This window comes from Oreochromis aureus, linkage group 7 (assembly GCF_013358895.1).
Source record: "Oreochromis aureus strain Israel breed Guangdong linkage group 7, ZZ_aureus, whole genome shotgun sequence".
Taxonomy (NCBI): domain Eukaryota; kingdom Metazoa; phylum Chordata; class Actinopteri; order Cichliformes; family Cichlidae; genus Oreochromis; species Oreochromis aureus.
Window position 1 is genome coordinate 13374044 of NC_052948.1, and position 22618 is coordinate 13396661.

Sequence of the window (22618 nt, forward strand, 5' to 3'; positions counted from 1 at the left end):
TGTCCAGATATTTTTCTACGCAATCATATCTGTGAGTGAAGGGTTAAATACATAAACCCTTGCAGAAAGCCAGTGCTGAGTATGATGGTGGAGGACAAACAGCCATACATGTCCATAGACTCTGGCCTGCCTGTCAAGAAGTCTAGAAACAAGTTTCGCATTGATTTTTTCAACCCCGACAATAAAAATTTCTTGGCTACTGTCTGTGAAATTGTGTTATTAGAGCCAGAAATAAAGTCCAGGAAGAGCAGCCTGGCATATGCATCCCTTGCGTCCAAATGAGTTAGAGCAGAGTGGATTACAGCTGATACTGCATCAGACAAAGCTCTTCCTGTACTCATACTGTTGTGGATCCACAGTAATGTCAACCGAATCCTTAATGTTGGATAAAATCAGCCATTCTTGGTAATCAGGGAAGTGCCAAGTGAAAGTGATTTATGCCTTTCACAGCCGAGTCTTTAAGCACAGGGAAAATAATGGACCTCTTACAAACAGACAAGCAACACAGCTTGGGAAAGAGAGATGTCAACGTCATGGTGAGTTCCTCAACACACTGTCTTAGAATTAGTCCTGTGATGTTCTCTCATACAACATGAGAATGTAATCAAACTGCTTGTCAGAAGGTAAGTGTGACTTGACACTTGAGCCTAACATTAGCTTATAACATAAGGTTAGCTTATAACCAGCTGTTGTTGTGGTTTAGCCGGCTGTCTGTCAGCTGTCCGTAGACGGGAGGATCACATGTCTAATCTGCTGACAATAAGTAATTACGAAAATATCTGGAAAAATTTGCATATCTATGCACATTGTCTTGTGTTAGAGCCCTGACGTCAGTTCAGCAGATTGCTTGAATTGAGAAGGAAGGGGATGAGGTGGAAATCACGGAGGAGAAAGCAGTGGTGAAGGAGAAAGAAGAGGAGGAGGAGGGGAAATAGATAATGAAAAAGAAGATGACTTTACTGCATTGAAGGGCCAATGGACGGGGCTGTTTACTGTAAATTCTTGGACAACAACCTCCTTCCCTCAGCAAGAACACTGAAGATGGGTCATGGAGGCTCTTCCAGCAAGACAATGATGCAAAACATCCCACTAAGGCAAAAGAGATTTGTTTGTAACAGCTAGACTGTTCACTGAGGAGAAATTTAACTAAAACCCTGAAAAACATTCAAAAACAACTTAGAACTTAGAACCTTTATTGCCAATGTACATTTGCTTGTACACTGAAATTTGGAAGCAAGACCACAAAGGTGTGAAAGTAAAGAAAACAATATACAAGAACAGACAGTATAAAACACTATGTACACTATATACACAATGTAGACGTGGTAATAAAATATAGTAAATAATAAATAAGGGTGGAAGGGCGGCGGTCATTAAGTGATGGAGATTGCACATCTGCCGAAATATTGCACAGGAGGAGCAGAATATTGTACAGAAACAAAAAGAAAACTCATGCACACACAAAAATAGTAATAATAATAAATAGCAAGTAGCAGCAACAGAATGATTGTAAAGGGGGGTGTTGTTTATTAAAGGCCGAGCTGGAATCAATGAAGAGCAGCCTTACTGAAGTCCCACTGTTAGAGAGTCATCTCTGGGATGCCGGTGTGATAGCTCCCTCAGGACAAGGACTCAGCAGGGTTAAAGAGTGGTGCACAGAGAGTGCTTTCAAGATACTTTAATAATAATAATAATCATAATAATAACAATGAATGAACATTAACAGCAGGCCAGTAGTACAGCAATTGGCATCCTCAGAGTATGGGAGTGCGTACGTGTGTGTTGTTCTAAATAATAAGAAAACAGGGAGAATAAAAATCATTACTTGACAAATATAACAAGCATTACTTTTCAACACCATATACCAATAAATATAAATAATCAGCTAAATGTTCTGGCTTAAGAAAATCTCACAGTGGTATTTTACATAGGCAGAAAGCAGGATTATCTGGATATCCAAAACAACAGAAAAGGCCTAATATCTCAAAATTAGTAAAGATTTGGCCTCTAGTGGCCAAATAGCCTAACTGCTATATACGAATCTGACCCGTGACAAAGGCTACGGTGGTAAGTCACATCCCTTTACTAATATCAATCAAATCTCTTAACATACTCCATATCACTTACATGTCCTATAATGCGCTACTGCTGACGTAAAACCCCTAAGGGATGTAAACAATAAGTGTTAGCATTGATCTGTCTCCGTCTAGTTAGCCTAAGTGGACATGTAAACTTCAGCAGATTTCTAACAACTTCCGTAATTAATGGCAGAGTTATATTCATCGTATAAATCTGGGAATTGACCCTTAGAGCTAACGTGGTTCTGACTCACGTTTGTGCAGGAAATCACACGGCTGGAAAACGCTACTCCCCCGAACTCATGGAAAAATCCGCTTATTGCTCCTCGGAGGACTCTTAGTAAGGCTGGACTGTCGTAAGAGCATGTGACATCATCACCCAGCAACCAGTGAGAACAAAGTGAAAAACTTATTCATGTATTATTTACCACTACAATTATAACAATGCAACTGAAATATAAGGAGACTTTCTGACACAACCGCCCCCAAATTTAAGCAGTAAGTTTGCTCTTCAAGAGAAAGTCTAAACATCATTGGGTTTACAGTCCTCATCATCCTCCCAGCCTGAGAGTCTGACTAATCTGGGAACAGGCCGAAGATATATCTGTCCCTTGATATTCACCTCTTCCGTTCTCATACAACCATGACCACGTCCTGGACAGGCCGTGACCACCTTGCCGATAGGCCACTGAGTCAACAACAGTAGTTGTGAGTCAACAACCACAACCACTTGACCTGTGGTTAAGTTGTCAGTATCCCTCTGCCATCTCTATCACCTTTGAAGATCAGTCAAATGGTGACGAAGAAAGTTGGACCAAAAATGGTCTGCCAGAATCTGGCTATGGCGCCACCGCCGTCTTCCCAGCATCTCGCTTGAAGCATAAATTGCATCTTGTCGACCCATCAGCAGTAAGTTCGGTGTGACTGGATCAGGATCAGCTACATCCGAAGAGATATATCCGAGGGGCTGTGATTAATGATTCCTTCCACCTCGATAAGCACAGTTTGCAAAACTGCCTCTGTGACTGTATGGCCTCCCAGCACCACCTGAAGAGCTGTGTTCACAGATTTTATCTCCCGCTCCCAGGTACCTCCAAAATGTGGGGAACCTGGTAGATTAAACTGGAACTCAATCTTCTGCTCTGCCAACTGCTCTTTAATGGGGGCTTCGAGAGCTGCGAAACTAGACCGAAGTTCGGCCTCTCCTCCCCTGAAGTTGGTGCCACGGTCAGACAGGATCTCATATGGCTTGCCCCGGCGTGCAATAAATCGATGCAGAGCCACAAGAAAGGCATCGGTATCTATGCTGTCCAACAGATCAAGATGCACACAGCTTGTAGTCATGCATTTGAATATTACACCCCAAAGCTTTTCGGTGCGCCGTCCTACTTTGATGTTGTAAGTCAAAGTCAAAGTCAAATTTATTTATATAGCACATTTAAAACAACAACCATTGACCAAGGTGCTGTACAATTAAGATAATTAAAAGAAATAAAAACATAGGGAGATATGATAAGATTTAAGAAAAATAATCATCAAATTAGAAGATTTGAGTGAGAAATAAGATAAATAAAAGTAATACAAACTCATTCTGATTTAAAAGCCAAGGAATAAAAGTGGGTTTTCAGGCGGGTTTTAAAAGTGTCCAATGTTGGGGGGGTCCTGATGTGAAGGCGCAGTTCATTCCACAGTTTCCACAGAGACCGAGGCCCCTTGCAGGTGAATCACGTCCTGACGAACGGTTCTCAGTGGAAGTGTCTCTGACTCCTTCCCTAGATTGAGATGCTGCACAGCTGGTGGTAGGATGATGGCTTGTTCAGAACCATCATCTAGTACAGCAAAGGTCTCTAATGAATACTCAGCATTGTACAGATGCAACATCTTAACCTTTAGCAGGACCTTATGTGGATGGTTTGGGCGATCAGTGTAGATGGTGGACGTATCTGGAGCAGTGCTGACCATCAGGACTTTCCTGGGCTCCTGTTGGCAAACCTCATGCAGCACTGTAAGATGTTGTTGTTTGCACACTTTACAGGGTGTCTTAAGGGTGCACTCATCAGGTGCATGATTCCGGCCACAACGGCAACATCTGTAATCTACTCTGCAATTTGGGTGGTGGACAATGTCTTAAATTTGGGGCAAAGATTAAGCTAAGCTTAATGAATAGTCTGGTGAAAACAGGAGCCAGCTGATCGGCGCAGGTTTTGAGGACACTTTCAGATATTCCATCGTAGCCAGCGGCTTTTCTCTGGTTTACTGCTTTGAACACACTGCGAACCTGGTCTTCTTGGAGAGTAAATGTGTGTGGGGTGTGCTCAGAGGGGGCTATGGGCAGAGGAGTGCGCATGGTAGGGGTGTCTACAGTTCTCTCAAAGCAGGCAAAGAAGTGGTTAAGTTCCTCTGCTCATGAGATGTCCATGTTATCTGTATTTGTCCCATTGCCTTTGTAGTTGGTGATGTGTTTCAGGCTCTCCCATACCTTCTTGGAGTTGTTGTCCGAGAGGTGGTCTGATAGCTTATTTGAATAGTCTAGTTTCCTGCTCTGATGCATTTTTTAAGGTCTGCTCTTTCTCTGCTATACATATCCTGGTCCCTCGATTTGTATGCAGAGTTGCATGCCTTTAACAATGCCTGAACCTTACTTGTAATCCAGGGTTTTCGATTGGGGTAGACCCGGACCCGCTTTTTCGTAGTGACAGTGTCCATGCAGTGCTTGATGTAACCCAGCACTGCAGCAGTGTGTGTCTCTAGGTCGGTATGTTTGAAGACACTCCACTCTGTGAGAGCAAAACAGTCCTGTAGTTGAGCCAGAGCTTCCTCAGAAAAGGAGTTGATAGTTCTGATGGTGGGCTTTGTCCTTTTCCTGAGTGGTGTTTATGGCGGGACAACGAGTAGGGAGAGGTGGTCGGACATACTCAGGTGGGGGAGGGGAACAGATCTGTAGGCTTGCTTAATATTTGAGTAAACATGATCCAAGGTGTTATTCCCTCTCGTCAGGCATTTCACATGTTGCACAAATTTAGGCAGCACAGTTCTTGAGCATGCTTTGTTTAAGTCCCCTGCGATGACACGTACTCCCTCTGGATATGTCCGTTGCTGTTCGGAGATTGTGTTGTGCAGATAGGCAAGGGCTGTGCTAACATTAGCGTCTGGTGGTATGTAGACTGCTGTTATTCGCACTGCAGGTAGTTCTCTATGCAAGTAGAAAGGCCTGCACATGACAGATATTGCCTCTATATCCGAGAACAGACTGTGGTGATGATCTTAGTGTTTGTGCACCAGTTGTTATGTGTGTAAATGCACAAACCTCCTCCTCTGTTTTTCGCTGCTGTAGTCTTTCGGTCGCTGCGGTGCATTGTGTGGCCTGCTAGCTGCATCGAGGCGTTGGGAATTTCCTCGCGTAGCCATGTCTCCGTGACGACCAAGACACAATAGTCACGGACGAGTGGCTGTGCGGCAAGAAGGGAGCAGTGGTTTAAAAGGCTGTTTCTTTAGCCTGGCTAGCAGGCCTGACCGGCAGCTGCGCTTTTGTTTGCGTTCCTTCCGCCGCCTGCGTCACTTGGCCAATAATAATCCACAGAGCGCCTGATGTTCTCCGTATCTCTGGCAGGATGTTGTTGATCCACTGATAATCGCTGGTAACGGGGATCTGGCTGTTATAACCAATGTTGTATAATTCCAGATGACTGTAGGTAAATTTGGCTATGCAATAAGGGAAATAAAGGAAAAAGAAAAGAAAAAGAGGAGCATCTAAGTGGGGAGCCGCCATCTTTAGTAAACAAAAACATGAAGCTGGCTTTCTGTAGAAGTTCTTACAAATTGTACCAGGATTCTCCGCCTCCCTCCAACTTTCCACGTTAAGTTTTGCTCTCTTTCATTCAAATACCAGAAGTATTTGGTGTTTGGCTCTAAATATTCAGTATGAGAATGTAGTGAAGAGTTGAAGGACAGAGCCGACACTTTCGTACAAGCAAAGCACCCATTACATCGGGGGTGTCCAACTCCAGGCCTCAAGGGCTAGTGTCCTACAGGTTTTAGATGTGTCCTTGATCCAACACAGCTGATTTAAATGGCTAAATTACCTCCTCAACATGTCTTGAAGTTCTCCAGATGCCTGGTAATGAACTAATTATTTGATTCAGGTGTGTTGACACAGGGCGATATCTAAAACCTGCAGGACACCGGCCCTTGAGGCCTGGAGTTGGACACCCCTGTATTACATGCTGATAACATCTGCCCCACCCAGTTCCAAACATTAACACTTCTAACGGAACACAGCAGAAAGTGTTTTCTCAGTGTCAAATTAAGCACAATTTGCAGTAAATTGTGCATTCAAAATCTGAGTAAAGCGTTTTTCTTAATATTTCATTTAAATACTTTAAACCAAAACTCCCAGGTCACACAGTGATTCATGCCAGTTCTTATGGTCTTGTTTTTAAAAATACAAATCACTAGACCTCAGCCACCTCATAGGTAGTCATGACCATACGTCTATTAAAAAGTATGAAAGACTATGCTGAATGTTCCATTGTCATGTGCTGTGATGCAAAGAAGACGGCAAATATATCATTATGAGACACAAACATACCTCACAACCTTTATTTTGTCTTCATTTTTTATGTTATACAGTGAAAAAAATATGTTTGATAAAGTTAGATTTGAGTAACTTATTTATATGGTATAGCAGGGTATCAGTCCAAGGGATATTGAAGTGACCTGTGTGACGATGAGTGATTTAAATCTAAGGTCCTGAACCTGTAGAGGTGCAATCATCAGCGGTTGTCCAGTAGAAGCAGGAGGCTTGTGATGACAGTAAATCCAGTTCAGTAACATTTATTGGTTTACCAATCTTTTATTTGAATCAGGACACTCCTCCTTGAGTGTATGCAGGTCTCTATGGGCTGTGTGTGGTTCCTCTTAAAGAAATATTATAAAATAAATATTATAAATGTAAGAGATTATCAATAAAGAACAGGTTTGTTGCTTTGGAAGGTGTATATGTGTTTGCTATTGATGTTTTGAACACATGGGGCCAACTAAAGAAATGTGTGGCAGTCCCTTAATGGCTTATAAATCAGCTCACTGTGATATGAAGCAACAATTATGTGGATTATTTATGTGGATTATTTTTTATTATTTGTGGAAAACCTCTACAGAGCTAAGAGGACTTGAGCTAAATATTTACATAGTCATGGATGCACACAATAAGCAGCAGTAAAACTAAAGAGAAAATGTTCAGGGTGTACCTGAAATGTGAATATTACTGAAATGGAAGGTCTTGCTTTATTGTAAAGCAGTGTAGCTGCTTTACGTGAGTAGTGTTGGCTTGTGGGCCTCGGCGGCAGTAAAGCTAGCTGCTAGTAGTGACAGGGTGAGCTTGTGGGCCCCTGGAAGTGCCTCCTCGTGGTGTGGAATTTTTGTTTGGTTGTTGTGTTCTTTGTTGTTGCAACCTTTTCCTTTTTCTAAGTGTTATTAGTCAAACGGCGTTGCCGGCTCTTTATGTTAAGATTATTTATAATAAAGACTATTTTATTTACTAAAAGCACCTGTCTGTTCTCCTTTCATTCTGTTCTGGACTCATTTGTTACTGGTCCCCTCACTCGCATGCCTAGACCCCTTCCGGGGGACGTAACAGTAGGGCTTTATTGTGAGACACCCTTCAGGGAACCACAAGTTAGATTTACAATTTCAGACAAATAAGATTGTTTGGAAAGTTTAAAAAAAGATGTGTTTGTATGCAATAAAGCATCTTGTTTGTGTTCCGGTACAGAATAAAAGCCACAAAGCTAGAACAAAATAAAACAGCAGCTTCAAGTTGTTATGTTGGAAAAAGACACATGGTCATCTTGAAATGCAAATATAGAAATACCACAGCTGGAAAACCTGCCCCACACTTAAACACTTGATTCTTTAAACAGCTTTTAGGCCACATTAAATCCAAAAATAACTATTTAGGGTACTTCCATGTTTCACTGTATATAAAAATTAATCTCTGTTTTTTACTGGAATGAACAGGCTAATCCAAAATAAACTCCTGCTGCTGTGCCTTTTCTCCTGTTTCAAAGCGTCTGCCAGATGTAACTGCACACACACAGTATTGAGAGGCTTCATCTTTTACCGTAAAAATTGAATTATTTTGTTTTTCTTAATATTTCTCTACAATGTTTTATATTTTTACACTTAAAAAAGGATATTTTGCTTTCCCATTTACATTTCCAAGTCAATTGCTGGTTTTTAGTCTGTGGAAACAGTGAGGGTAAACCCACCCAGAGACTCCAAAAGGACCACCTAATTGAAATTTATGGGGAAAATCTGCAGATATGGTGGTAGAGGTGTAGTTTCCAAAGGCAGAAAAAACTTTTTAAAATGTACCTCTAAAAACTGAACATCAACCAATCAGTTTCGGTATAAAACCTCCTTGCTTACCACTGCACTATCTACTACCTCTGCTGGTCCCAGCAAGTATTTGATTTAACGTTAAAATATATGGAGTGTGTTCTCCTACTGCCTAGGTGTTTGGTACGCAGGGGCCATACTGCGTACAGGAAGGCTGCACAGAGGGTAGTTAACACCACCCAAAAAAATCATTGGCTGCCCTCTGCCACCCCTGGAGGCCATTGCCAGTTCCACCTGTCTCAGAAAAACCAGGCCCATCACAGGTGACCCCTTGCACCCCACACACCACCTGTTTGACCCGCTGCCCTCCGGTCACAGCATCACTTCAATCAGGTCAATCAGATTCCACACCTCCAGACTCACTAACAGCTTCTCCCCCTGGGCCATTCTGACTGTTAACAAACACTCCCCACACCCCACCCCTGCCCACCAACCTCACCAATCTGAGCCATGGTCTGAGTAACCCTCATCACTCAGGCCACTCACATGTGGACTCTATACTCACACCAAGTCCCTTTGAAGTGCTTCCAAGCACTTTGCTTGTAAGCAAAGTCATTGAAAGTGGTTGTGTGCTTTTCTCTTGTTTTGTATATATTACTTTAGCTTGTATATGTTCCTCTAGACTGTATATATCTCCTTTTTTTGCTATCTATTCCTGATGTCTTTACTATTTATATTTGGGTAGTGACCAAAAGAACGAGATCGCGGATAAAAGCGGCGGAAATGGGCTTCCTCCGAAGGGTGGCTGGCCTCTCCCTTAGAGATAGGGTAAGAAGCCATCCGGGAGGGGCTCAGACTAGAGCCGCTGCTCCATCACATCGAAAGGAGCCAGTTGAGGTGGTTGGGCATCTGACAAGGATGACTCCTGGGCGCCTCCTGGGTGAGGTGTTCCGGGCATGTCCCACCGGGAGGAGGCCCCGGGGCAGACCCAGGACACGCTGGAGAGATTAATTCTCTCGGCTGGATCGCCTTGCTGTTCCCCTGGACAAGCTGGAGGAGGTGGCTGGGGAGAGGGAGGTCTGGGCTTCTCTGCTTGGGCTGCTGCCGTTGCGCAGTTGGCGTGGAGCACCCATAATTGCGTTGTTCATGTACAGTGACAATAAAGGGCTATTCTATTCTATTCTGTTCTATTCTATTTTATTCTATTCTAAATCTATATAAATGTACATCAGAAACCTTTCTTTCTAAATTAATTTGAACTGTGACACTTCTGTTTGTGGCAATTTTTCTCCTTTCTCCATAAAACAGAAGTTGTTCATCTCACATCTTGATCTCTGTCATGTCTGTGTGTAGGCAGGCAGGAAGAGAGGACCCAAAATGCAGGACTCACGGAGGCAGAAGTAACTCAAAATACACAGCTTTATTGCTGGTAAGAAGCAGAACAGGAAAACACTAACTAAACTGGGGAAACAGAATAACTAGGCAGGTTGACAGGCTGGCGAACAGAACACACAGAGGAAGCGAGGGTGAACTGACGTTAACGACGCGACACCGAGTAGGGGAAGACACAGGCTGTGTCCCAATTCAGGGTATGCACGCTTGAAGTACGCACACTACGCGTACTACGGACGGTGCGTACTATAAGTACGGGTAGTGCGGAAGTGAGAGGGTTGTGAAATGGGACGGTCTAGCCCTTGTCGCGCTGTTCAGGTTGCCTAGCAACCATGATACTAACTGCGAGAAACGTGTCATACAGCAGTGTGTGACAGAAATGAAGGAGAAAAAAATGTTCTGTTGGTCCTTCATTTTTGTCATGACATCACTTTGATTAGTTGAGTATCTGAGGCTGAGACCACGGGACTGTAAAACATGATTGTTGGGCTTCATTTCTGTACTGAACAGTCATTTTAAGATTAGTTAGTAAATAATAATCAGCTAATGTTGTTCATGAGACTAAAATCATCTCACTGTGGTAATGTTAATATAACATGGCCAATATTACATGTATTGTCAGATTGTTATGGTACACACACACACACACACACACATAAATATACATATATATATATATATATATATATTACAGGATATATTACAGCAGTGAGCTTGAACTCTGGGTCAAAGATTAAAGTTGCAGTTATTTATATTTCCTATCACCTTAAATCTTCACTCAAAGACAAGTATCTCTGACAGCGTGATATGTAGATGTATTATACATAAGAGACAAATATTGTTCTTTTAATATGTTGGCATTACTAAATTTGTTTCAATGCTTACATATATGTGTAAAAAGAAAATGTACGAGCTGTGATAACTGTTTCTGATAGAATGAAGAGTAGACTGATATATGAAATATTCCTTTATTGGGTGAGAAAATCAGACCATGTCATAACTGCTTTAAGTCATACAGAATAGATATCAGAGCCTTAAACAGGCTGACTTCTGCTAAATGGGTCAAACTGGGCAGAAAGTACACAAACACATAACATCCTTATAGAATATGATGTAACACTATAGATCAACTTACCTCAGAATATATAAAACATATAAACAATTACAGCAATATGATGCAACAAACACAGCAGTACTACTGATCCAAAATACTCAAAGCTTCATAGAACTGAAACAAACATTTATTTTTAGCTCCATTCTGCTGCTGATACATACTTTTGGTTTCTGAATATTAAACTTGTTGCTGCCTTTCATAGTGTGTAACTTGAAGGCCCTGAGTACTTTCTCCCACACTGAAAACACTGGGATGATCACATTATTTGAACATTACCTAATAAGACTGATTCAGGACAGACAATTAGTTATGTTAAACTTTCCTAGCAGTCCTTCACAAACAGGGAACAGTCTGTCTATTCTCTCCATCTGTCAGGTGCTGCTGGCTCTTCCTCCTCTTCCTCACACACTGCTGAGTTTGTCCTGGTGGATCATCAGGGGTGCAAAGCCTCACAGATGATGTGCAGCAGTGGGTCCCTCAGTCTGTCCTCACTCTGGACACTTGCAGTCGTCACACATGGAAATCAAATGTGTGATAAGCTGCGGCATTCAAACACAAGTGTAACTTATAAATACATGTTCATACTTTTATTCCACAATCAGAGAGAAAGAAACAGAGAGAGAGTGCAGGACAGACAGACAGGTGACAGTCTCAGGTGTATACACTGCTACAAAACAGCACAAGAGAAGGAGGATTTAGTGTTTGTGTTATTACGAGTGCTAAACAAGAAGAGTTCCCAGATGGTCCAGTGGACACATGTGTGACTCCTGTGATTAAAGCATCTTTCTTTCAGCTTAACGAGTGAACCGTCAGCTCGTTCAAACACACGTTAAAGTCCGTTTGGCTCGACACCACCGAACAGAGGCAGCAATATAACATAGCTAACATTAACAGTGCAGTGAATCCTGCTTGTGCCGTCATATTCAGGACTGCAAACCGAGCAGCATCACTGACTTTCAGCTTGTTGTGTTTGTGGATATATGACTGACTTTAATTATCCATGAAATCATCACATTCTCTGTAGGATTAAGGTCAGCTAATGTATTATATTTTAAAGGCTTTAAAACCAAGTTACCGCTGAAAGTACAAACATCACTAATGTCACATAACTTTGCCGACATGTGGCCAACAGTAATGTTTTAATGTTCTTCATTATTAAACATTCGCACATAAATAAGTGACATAATATTCAGTACTCACTTCTGACAGTTCACTCTTCGGCCGCTCCCTTCTGCCGTATTTTGCGGCAAAATTATCCACACCCACCGTCGCGCTACGAATTGTGGGATATATGAGACCACGAAGCGTGCATCGGACCACGCTTGATATTTGGGGAAATCGACGGCGCATTTGGAGTATGCATTTGAAGTACACTTTGAATTGGGACAGCCGTCGTCGCGTGGCGGTGACGTATTCGTACTTGAAATGCGTACTTCAAGCGTGCAGACCCTGAATTGGGACACAGCCACAGACACTAAATACAAGAGGTGAACGGAACGAAGAGGAAACAGCTGGGAGACACGGCTGACGCTGGTTACACTGACGAGACAGGGAGAGCACAAAGCTGAACGCACTGACATAGGACACAGACCTACAAAATAAAACAGGAAGCACACGACAGACAGAGACACAGATTCATAAGCAGGCATAAAGACATCATGGACAGACAGAGAAGACAGGCAACCTAAACTAAACATGAGGGCAAGATAACGAAACCTAAACCAGAAATAATCATCATCATCATCATCATCACCAGATAGCTAAAGAAACAGAATACAATCACAATCAAAACAGCATCACCCGAGAATAAGAACTAATCCATAATGCAAAAATAAACCAAAACATAAGAAACTCAAAATGCTGGGTCGAACCGACCCAGGACCGTGACAATCTTGTGAGAACACCATCAGACCAGAGCAGCTGACTGTACTTCAAAGCAGGGGAGCTGCTTGCAGGAAAACTACCTGAACAGCATTTACAATGCGACAGTTTCACTATTTTGTTGGAAGGTCTACATTTTTATCGGTTTATAATTTTTTCAAGAATAAAAAAAAAAAACTTTAATTCTCGTAGAATCCGAATTCAAACGTGATATAAATAAATAACTTTTTGCTGATATTTTTTTTCCCTCGACATTATTTATCCTGTAACGAGGAAGAAGGTTCATTTAAAACATCGGAACCACTAAAGAGTGTCCAGGATTCCGTTTCCAGTAAGGTGGATTTACGCAAAGATCTAATTGTGAAGCAGTTGGTGTTAAAAGGATTAGAGTAAGTCTGATCTTGCAGTATAACACTGAAATGCGTTTTTTCGGGCTACCGTTTCAGCCCAGTTCAAATAACGTCATCTGTACGAAGAGAATAAACGCTTTTAATTTGATAGGTGACGCAAACCCACTAATAACGAAGAAATTGTTATATTAAATTGACACGCGAAACAATCCATGTTTCTAAGACTTGTGTTTTATATAAGGCAGTATATATAGGGAACCACGCCCACAAGGCTTTTATAGTCAGTGAGGCTGGAGCGAGTCCAGCAGATGGATTTTGAGGGTTCAAATGGATTGTAGAACAGCTGAGCAGCTAAGGCGCAATATGAGGCGTTTTGTTTTCTCTTTATTTTGGCTTGTCGGGGATTTGCAGCTGGCTCTTTCCGCTGGTTTGAAGGATACACCGACTCTGGGGTCTAAAAATACTCCTCGACTTCTGAGCAAAGGTAGGCTGCGTTAACATTATAGACAGTGGCGGTATTACATTACGAAAGCTGTGGTGTTTCTTTGCCTATTCACTTTAGGCAAAAACACTGCAAGGACAAATCCGATTCATCTTCTCATGTTTTGATGCAAATGCAGAATGCGGTAATTCCTTATTAAAGCATGATTATGAGATGCCTTTTCACCCTGCAGATATTCTAAGCGTTGGGCTTGAATACCAAATTAATCAGAACCACAGCGTGTTGTTCTATGAGGAGGGCTCAGATGAACTGTACCTGGGAGGCAATGATTTTATATTGAAACTCAATGTGGACGACTTCCACGTCATAGAGGTGGGTTGGAGCAACATATCGTAAACTAATCATTTTGATCTTTATTTATGTTTTCTTATTATGTTGTTGTTGTTGTTTCTTTTTTTCTCAATTCCTGTGGGGTTAAGCAGTAGAGCTGCTGTAGATTTGCAGCTGGAGCCATTAAACCCATCAGATGGCTGTGACAGTCTTAATAAGCGTCTATCTGCCATACAAGACCTTACATGTACTGTAGCCTCAAGCGCTCATTAACAGGTCCAGGTGCTGAGCTCATGGCACAGACAGATTCATGAAGAATACAATATGTAATAAACCAGAAATTTCAGTATGACTTTTTTTTTTTTTTATCTTAATGTTACATTTTAGGTAAATCATTCTTGACCATAAGAGAGGAAATGGGTCTTATCATTAATATCACTAATGGATGTCATGCTGTGGGAAGAGAAGCTGAAGGGAATTAAGAAGACATTTGAATTAAGGGAACTGGTTTTAGTCTATCCTTTTATTAATCCGTCAGACAGATATTTCAGTAGACAGTGTTGTAATTAGTTTCTTAGTTTCAGATGCTTCTTATGTTTTTGAAATGTTGCTAAAGTCATGTATAATCTGTCTACAATCGATGTGTTGACAGAAATTTCATCTGAATGCAACGGGGCAAGAGGAATGCCAAGAGGTTGGTGATTACAGAATGATCAGAGATGTGTTAATAAATACATTGTGAAAATGAAATATAGAATCGGTTTGCATAACAAAGTTCTCTCTGTGTCATAGGACCCCTGTGAAAATGTTATCACTGTCATTGAGAAGTTTCAGAACAACCTGTTTGTCTGCGGGACAAACGGACAGAAACCAGAGTGCTGGCAACTTGTGAGTGATTCTAAAAAGTGTTAAATGTGTTAAACTGTAGACTAAAAATCTGTGACTTTCTGCACTTCTGTGACAAGTTAATGGAAACTAAAGTAGTTACAAGAAGCAGCAGAGAAAAGCCAATTAAGGAGTGGAGCTCTGGTGCTTCTTGTTAAACTTTAATTGGGCGCCCTCATCTATAATTTAATTAAGGTGCTGGGTGTCTGGTGTTTTGTGGTTTCCCGTCACAGTTCTCTTGAAGTAATGTCACTGTGTTCTGTTGACTCTCTGTGACCCTGCAGCGCCCTTCAGTGAACAATCAGTCTCTTGAAATATTCGATAGTCGTGATGGGACTGGAATCTCTCCATTTATCTACACACAGAACTCTCTATCGCTCACAGTAGGTATGTCATGCGCCACTTCTGTAGTTACTAATTTTTCAAGGTTTTAATTGTCAGTGCCCAGATTAATGTAACTGATTATTCCAAAATTCAACATTTTTGTCCCTTTCAATTTGATGTATTGACTATTTTTAGAAGGGGATCTGTATGCAGCAGCACCTTTGGATGCTGATGGAAGTACATTGCAGTTCAGAAGAAAAGCTGGCCGCAGGACTAATGTCTGGATGTATGACAGCTGGGTCTCAGGTAAATAAACACCTGCTTTTAATTTATAATAGAGGAAAACTACTGTAATTTAATACATTGGTGTCGTATAATCAGAATATGTTTGGCTTAAAAGTTTGTCTTGTTCACTCCTCACCTCATTGTAGGGTAATTATGCTTTGGTTCAAGTTTGTTGTGGCAGGCTTCCTGTTTTTTTCAGTTTGTGCCACACTGTAAACACATTTTTTATCATGTGTTCACAGAGCCCACGTTTGTCTCTGCGTCATGGGTGCAGCGGAAGGACGACCCAGACAATGAGAAAATTTATGTCTTTTTCCGTGAGAAGAACTCAGACCACAACCGAGAGGTTGACCCACTGATATCTAGGGTTGCCAGAGTTTGTAAGGTATGGTGAAAAAAGCTGAGTTAACATCAATGAAACTCAACTTTGTGTACAGATAACTTCTCTAAAACATCTTCATCTCACTTTCAATAATTAGGAACAATCAAAAGTATTACTGTGACTACATAAGCACACCTTTTTCAAGCATTTTGGAAGGTGGATTGTGCCCGCTCATTCTGGAACCCTTTGTGCCCAGTCCTCATAGGATGGACCACACCCACCTCTGAATGTGGCATTCAGTCTAATTTAATCTACAAATGGATAAAGTTTTGCGATTGCATTTCGCATGAGTGCAAGGCTCTGGCATTGACAGAGTATGGCCAATACCAAAGTACTTGAAGCAAATTTGAGGTTGTTTCAGTTGTTTTTGTTTTGCCACACAGTTGGAAAATGTTGTAATAATGTTGTAAGCTTTAGAACAACAATATTCGTAATGAATGGCAAAATGTGATCATGTCCATTAAAATAAAGGAGAGGCATTACTGGCTCAGTATGCGTGAGAGGGTGTGATAATAGCACAGGGAAGGTTGAGTCTGCTGTACTGAATCTAAATTAAAGGCAGTGATTGTGAATAATTCTAATATTATTCTGTGAGGGTTTCCCCTGCTTCCTTTACAGTAATATTCTGCATAATTTTCCATAAAGAAGAAACAAGATACTAAGGTCTGTCAGATCAGAAGTGCTTGATGTTGATGTTAGGCTTTATGTTTTTATGGAAGCAGTAATTATGCTCATCCAGCATTTCCTTCACAGGAAATTATTGATTTGCACAACAAAGCAAAAGCAAACAAACCTTTGACCCACCACCAATAAAAAAACTTGGACTTCATCTTTTTTACATTAACCAGCCTGAAATGCTTTCATTTTGCTAAAATGTTGTTTTCAGGATCCTCGCTTGACATCTGTGCAAAACGAGACATGACATGCCCTAAAAGTGTTTGGGTGTTCTCGTTTCACATTTCTGATACAGCTGAATGTAATGGCAGCTGTATCGAATAGCCTTCAGCTGAAGCAGGATTAATGAGCTTCCTCTCGAAATAACCTGTCGGCATCATGTTTCAGGTGGATGAAGGTGGATCAAAACGATTTTTCCAGAACATGTGGACATCTTTTCTCAAGGCCCGTCTTGTGTGTGGAATTCCAAAGGAGTCGCTGTATTTTAACCGCCTCCAAGATGTTTATGTGATGCATGCAGACAACTGGCAAGACACCAAGGTCTATGCCCTCTTCACGAGCAACTGGTTAGATGCTTCATTTTTAATACCTAAGCAACATGTAAACATGAGAGTGACAGCACAATCAAAAGCAAAACGTTAAGAGGGGCGGTATTGCTTTAGCACCATGACTTTCCATTCCTCGTATCCTAGGACTATAGCTCCAAAAACACATGATGTTAGACTGTTGGTCATCTGTTTGTCCTCATTGTCAAGGGTGTTGCCCTTTTTCCACTCCCATGAGCTGACGCAATAACAAATTTACAGATGATTTAAACCTATAATGAACTCTCTGGTGACCTTTCTTTTTTATATCTCCTCTAGGAATTCTACAGCAGTCTGCATCTATACAATAAAAATGATTGAAAATATATTTGAGAACTCCAAGTTCAAGGGCTACAACGCCAACGTTCCCACACCAAGGCCAGGAACGGTAAGAACTTTATTGCGTTGCTACGTTACTTAAGGAAACAGAATTTACAGAGAACTTCCTCTAATGGTTTTATTTTTATATTTCTATTTTCATTTTGCTCACATGCAGTCTAAGCAGTTTATTCTATATCATGTGCATGAGTACAACCTGTGGTTTAAAAAAAAACAAAGAAACAAAAAGACATGGGAACAGCCGTGTGCACGCATAGTTTCATCGCATTCATTGTTTCCATCATAGAGACTGTGGTTATTTATTTAGTATCCACTGAGATTAAATGGAACAAATGAAGGCCCTTTGTATTTGCAGTTTCCCCTCATTGTGGTGCAACCATAATGCAAGTTTCAAAGAGGGGCTGACACCAATCGCGGTCCTTTCTCTGGTCATGTTGCTATATTTTGTAAATAAAACCACCCCTGTAATTTACGATGTGGAAAAGTTTGTCTGTGCTTTGTTTTTTGGACAATTCAGACTATTTGTTTTCTTTCATGCAGTATGCAGACTATTTTTGCATTTATTTTTCAGTGTTCCAAGAACAGCAAGTCTTTGCCACGTGACACAGTCAATATTGTGAAGGATCACTCAGAAATGGCCGACTGGGTTGACTCAGATCCTTTTTATATAAGCACCAACAACTACACCAAGATAGTCGTGGACAGAGTTCAGGCTGCAGACCAAAGATTTTATAACATTCTGCTTCTAGCTACTGGTATGTCATTGTTCAACAGCACAGGGTCCTTGGGATCTTGTTTTGTCATTAGCGCCTTCGCTGCCTTTCAATTGTCTTACCTTTTAAGAATGCATTGTCTGTGATATCTGTTAGGAACAATAAGCTAAAAATACCTAGCCAGATATATCACTTGCAAAAAATAACACAATATCAAATTCCTGTTCCAACAGATTCCGGGAAGATCCATAAAGTCTTGGAGTCTGGGTCAGAACCTTTTATCATATCTGAAACACAGCTCTCCAACTCTTCAATCATACAGTCAATGAAGCTTGACTCTAAAAAGGTACGGTTCATTTAAAATGCCATACTAAGTGCAGGGCACTGTGCTTTGCGGTTCTGGCATCAGTGTTTCTCTCAGCTGCTGTCAGCGCCAACCTTCAGTGAAACATGATGTTGCAATTTCTTTTTGCAGAGCGTTGCATTTTATCTGTTGGCTCATTGCTTTTGTGCTTCACAGGCAGCTATTTTTAGCTGACAAACACCTCGTGTTAATTGTCTAGCGCCAGGAGAAAGACAAATCTATCAATAAGCAGGCTATAGAGTCTACAATTTCACCAAAAAATAAAATCTTCTCATCCAGGTTTAAAGTAAATTTAGATTTTTGTCTTCCTTTGCTCAGAAAACCTTAATTGTGGGGTTTGCTGAGAGAATAACTGCAGTGAACCTTCAGAGTTGTCAGGAGTACAGCAAGTCTTGCGAAGAATGTGTTCTGGCCCGGGATCCATACTGTGCCTGGACTAACGATGGATGCACCTCGACTGTCCCGTAAGTGAGAGAAGCAGTCTTACCAAGATCCTCTGGGACATTTATTATTATGTTTTGCACAATACCTGTAACAGCTGTAGAAATGAATCCTTTGCATATTCTTTATCAGAATTGAATTGACAGATAATCAAAGAGCAAAAAATCTTGCAGAAACATCACTCACTGAAACGTGTTTTATTCGTCTTTGCAGCGGGAGCATTCAGAATATCGTGGATGGGAAAACAAACGTATGCAATTTAACAGTTAAAGGTAGCTAACAATGAGACATTTGTTCATCTTGCTGTAGACTCCAGGAACAAATTTAGTCTGATCTCTCTGATCGCTCTCTTTCCCTTTTTTTCCTTTCTTTCTTTTTTTCAAGCGCTAAGAAACCGGACCAAACGTGAGATACGTCCATTATCATCAGTGCATTTGAGGACAGTTCATTCAGTCCCCCAGGGTGTGCCTTTCTATCTGTCCTGTCCTATAGACTCCTACCACGCTGAGTATACATGGGAGCAAAAAGGCCAAAATAGTCCTTGTTTGCAGATGCTTACCAACTGTCTGCACCTCATTCCTTCCATGTCACAGGAGAACTATGGCATGTACAGATGCATTTCGAAAGAGAAAGACTACATCAAAGTGGTGGGAACATACGAGCTCATAGAGAACCAAGAACCAAAAAAGTGCTCAAAAAGCAATACACCTGACAACTGGAACGCTGCACCAGCTCTTATTCCAGAGATGATATGGATCACGCTGCTTGTGGCAATAATTTCTTTTTGAACTGACTCTCTGTTACTCACTACTTTTAATTTGCAGTGTCAAAATGTCAAGCCCCCTGTATTCATGGTTATAATAATGCACCAACGGAAATCCAAGTCAAACCTTTAGCGGAACCTTACACAGAAACATTTCTGTTGTGAAAAAAGCTTATTGTTTCAAAGAGGGGCTAGAACAGGAAGTGGGCAGAAAAAGAAAGAAGTACAACCGGTCAGCTGCAGTGAACACTGCATTAGAATGGTCTCTAATGGTGACTGAAAACATCTGAGCATCTTACATAAAACACTTTAGCTGAGTACCTTTCTTCCTTTTAACACAATGAAAGAAATGGAAGGCACAGAAAGTAATCAGAGGTAATTCCTCCATTCTTGAATGCATATCTCAAGTCAACAACACTATTAAACTATGAGTGTAAGTGGGAAAGCTTCCAGTCAAAGGGCCACAGACAATCTTTAAACAGTAAGTCAGCTTAATTGTAAGTCTTACCACTTTCCTCTTTCCATTTTAGTCCATATAGAGCCCAAAAAAATTGGGGGGGGGGGGAGCTCTTTCCACTTTAGTCCATATAGAGCCAAACAATGTAAATTATCTGTTTATTTTTTGACACTGCACTGCTGACCAGATAATTTAAGAATGTGTCTCCACCTTCTTTTTGCCTAGCTGTCTCAGTGCTCAGAAAGATATTTTAAAAATGTACAATGAAAATATTTGGCTTTTGATATTGGGAAATGGCTTCTCTCAGTATTTAAAAGCAGTTAGGTCAAAAATACTCTAAAACATGCAAAAGTTTGGCCTATTTGTAGTGTTATAATTTCTAACACATACTCAGTGAAATTGGGTATGTGTTTTCCTGACGCTGGACAGAGTAGGGATAGTGAAGGTGGATGAGTTGGCATTGCTCATCCACAGCAGGGATAATGCATAAAAGAGGAGAAGAAGCAAGTGCAGGTAGTGTGGAGTGGATGGAAACGATTGACGGGGTGATTTGTGACAGAAGGATAACAGCAAGAGTGAAAGGGAAGGTTTACAAGATGGCAGTGAGACCTGTTATGATGTACGGTTTGGAGACGGTGGCAGTGACAAAAAGACAGGAGGCCGAGCTGGAGGTGGTAGAGATTTGATTTTGTTGGGATTAGAAATGAGTCGATCAGATGGACAGCTCAGCTGAGACTCAGCTGAGACACAGCTGAGACGGTTTGGGGAAGTGCAGAGGAGGCGTATTATTATACTGGAAAGGATGTTAAAGATTGAGTACCACTATAAGAAAAAACATAACAAAAATCTTATTTTCGTACACATTTTGTGTCCCTTCAGTTTGACAGTATTATAGCACTGATAGCACTTTCTTTTTTTTCTTTTTTTGATGATCTATACTATAATACAAATAAAATAGTGCACATAATATTGTTAAAATGAATTATTTTAATCACCTTGTAGAGAAAACCTCTAAAGAACACAGAGTTGGCCTCAGTAGCCTGAGATGGAGTCAGATTCCTTACCTGAATTATTGCTTTAGTCCCTTGAGTGTTATAGAGCAATAATGTAGCTAATGAACCACTTAAAACTTTATTTACACCAGAATGTACTAAGCTGTGCCTTGTGTTGCTTTAATTCTATGAATTTAACATAATGTCTCTTTATAGCTTGTGTCATCATGTAGTCTTTGTTACACACATGTATTTTGGTACGGTATTAACTTGTTATTTAATCCTGAATGTTTTAAAAAAAACTGTTTTTTTTTAATATGAAAAGCATTATTTATTTCAATATTCACAAAATATTTAAAGAGATAAGAAAACTTGCTAATGTCTTGTAATGATTTCTTCATCATAAAAAAGAGTGTGACAATTTACTGTTCACAAGGAGTCATCCTATCAGGTAAGATATTGTTATTCAATCTTAGCAGGCTGTGTTTTAATCAGTCAGAGTACTCTGTAAATAACTTTCAGCATGATGAGAGGGCAGATGACAAAGCAAGGATCTTGAGCTTAAGCTGTCTTTTACCTAGATCTAGTCTCAGCGTTCTTAATGACTGCACAGAGTACATCCTGCTTATGTAAAGAGATTTGGTACTACAGTGTACGTGCATAGACAAAAACAAGAAATGGTAATTTGGGTGGAGTCCGATACGGTTGTAAGATTTTCTTTCAGATTAACTAATTGAAGTCCAGAAACTCCATGGAAACCTTGTGTTGTTTATGCTTCTCTCGTCCTGTCTCCAAATATGAGATAACACAGCATCCATTATCCATTATAGTGGAACACTTGACTCTGAACTTGGCTCTCACAGTCTTTTGGCCACACTCTATTGACCAAACCCTGTTGCTGCAGTTTCATTCTAGGAAGACACGCTCTTTCAGCCACTGACTTGGAGTGACACACTATGTTGTTGTGGGCTCTGTTTTACAGCCACGTGGTTTGAACGTTTTGATCTGCAGTGTCTACACAAATATTTAACACTGTAGAAGGAGATGGTACTTTCCGCTGTTTATGATTCATATGTTGTTCTGTCTGTCTTAGACTACTTATAATGAAGCTTACTCAATCTGTGGCTTAAGCCAGATTTTACATAATCTCTGATCTAACAACTAGGTTTGTCCTTTGGTAAACCATCTGCATTCACTCATGTTTTGTTTGTGTCTGGGTTCTTTTCTGAGTCACTCCTCATCAAGTTGTAGAAATGTGTCAAGTGGTGTTATAAAGGACTTACAGCTAAGCATCACTGATAGGCTTTACTTTAGGACTATGTTAAGAAACACTTACGGTATCACAGCACTAAGCTGGTGTTGCATTGCTGTCTGAGGTCACAGATATGGTGACTGACAAACGTGTTTTTGGTTTCTGTTCTGTTCTGATAAGAGTAAACCTTCATTCAGGACCTCGACTCCCAAGTTTTCCTGTCCTTCTTCTCACAGGAA

At 40.8% G+C, this 22618-nt stretch overlaps 1 protein-coding gene across 1 annotated transcript; it reads left to right on the forward strand.

Annotated features, from left to right (window-relative positions):
* The first annotated feature begins 12935 nt into the window (after nt 1–12935).
* sema7a (semaphorin 7A) lies at nt 12936–21501 on the forward strand. Its single transcript, XM_031747408.2, has 14 exons — nt 12936–13635; nt 13826–13965; nt 14576–14617; nt 14716–14811; nt 15093–15195; nt 15328–15438; nt 15660–15802; nt 16862–17040; nt 17338–17446; nt 17969–18152; nt 18344–18456; nt 18793–18938; nt 19129–19187; nt 19300–21501. The coding sequence occupies exons 1-14, from the start codon at nt 13479–13481 to the stop codon at nt 19701–19703; spliced, it is 1986 nt and encodes a 661-aa protein (XP_031603268.1). The 5' UTR covers nt 12936–13478; the 3' UTR covers nt 19704–21501.
* The last annotated feature ends 1117 nt before the right edge of the window (nt 21502–22618 follow it).

Excerpts from the sequence above, each read along its gene's own strand:
- sema7a (XM_031747408.2), top strand. The coding sequence starts at position 13,479 with ATGGATTGTAGAACAGCTGAGCAGCTAAGGCGCAATATGAGGCGTTTT. Across the intron at positions 15,439-15,659 it reads GTATGACAGCTGGGTCTCAG|AGCCCACGTTTGTCTCTGCG; the intron begins GTAAATAAACAC and ends ATGTGTTCACAG. Across the intron at positions 18,939-19,128 it reads GGATGCACCTCGACTGTCCC|CGGGAGCATTCAGAATATCG; the intron begins GTAAGTGAGAGA and ends TCGTCTTTGCAG.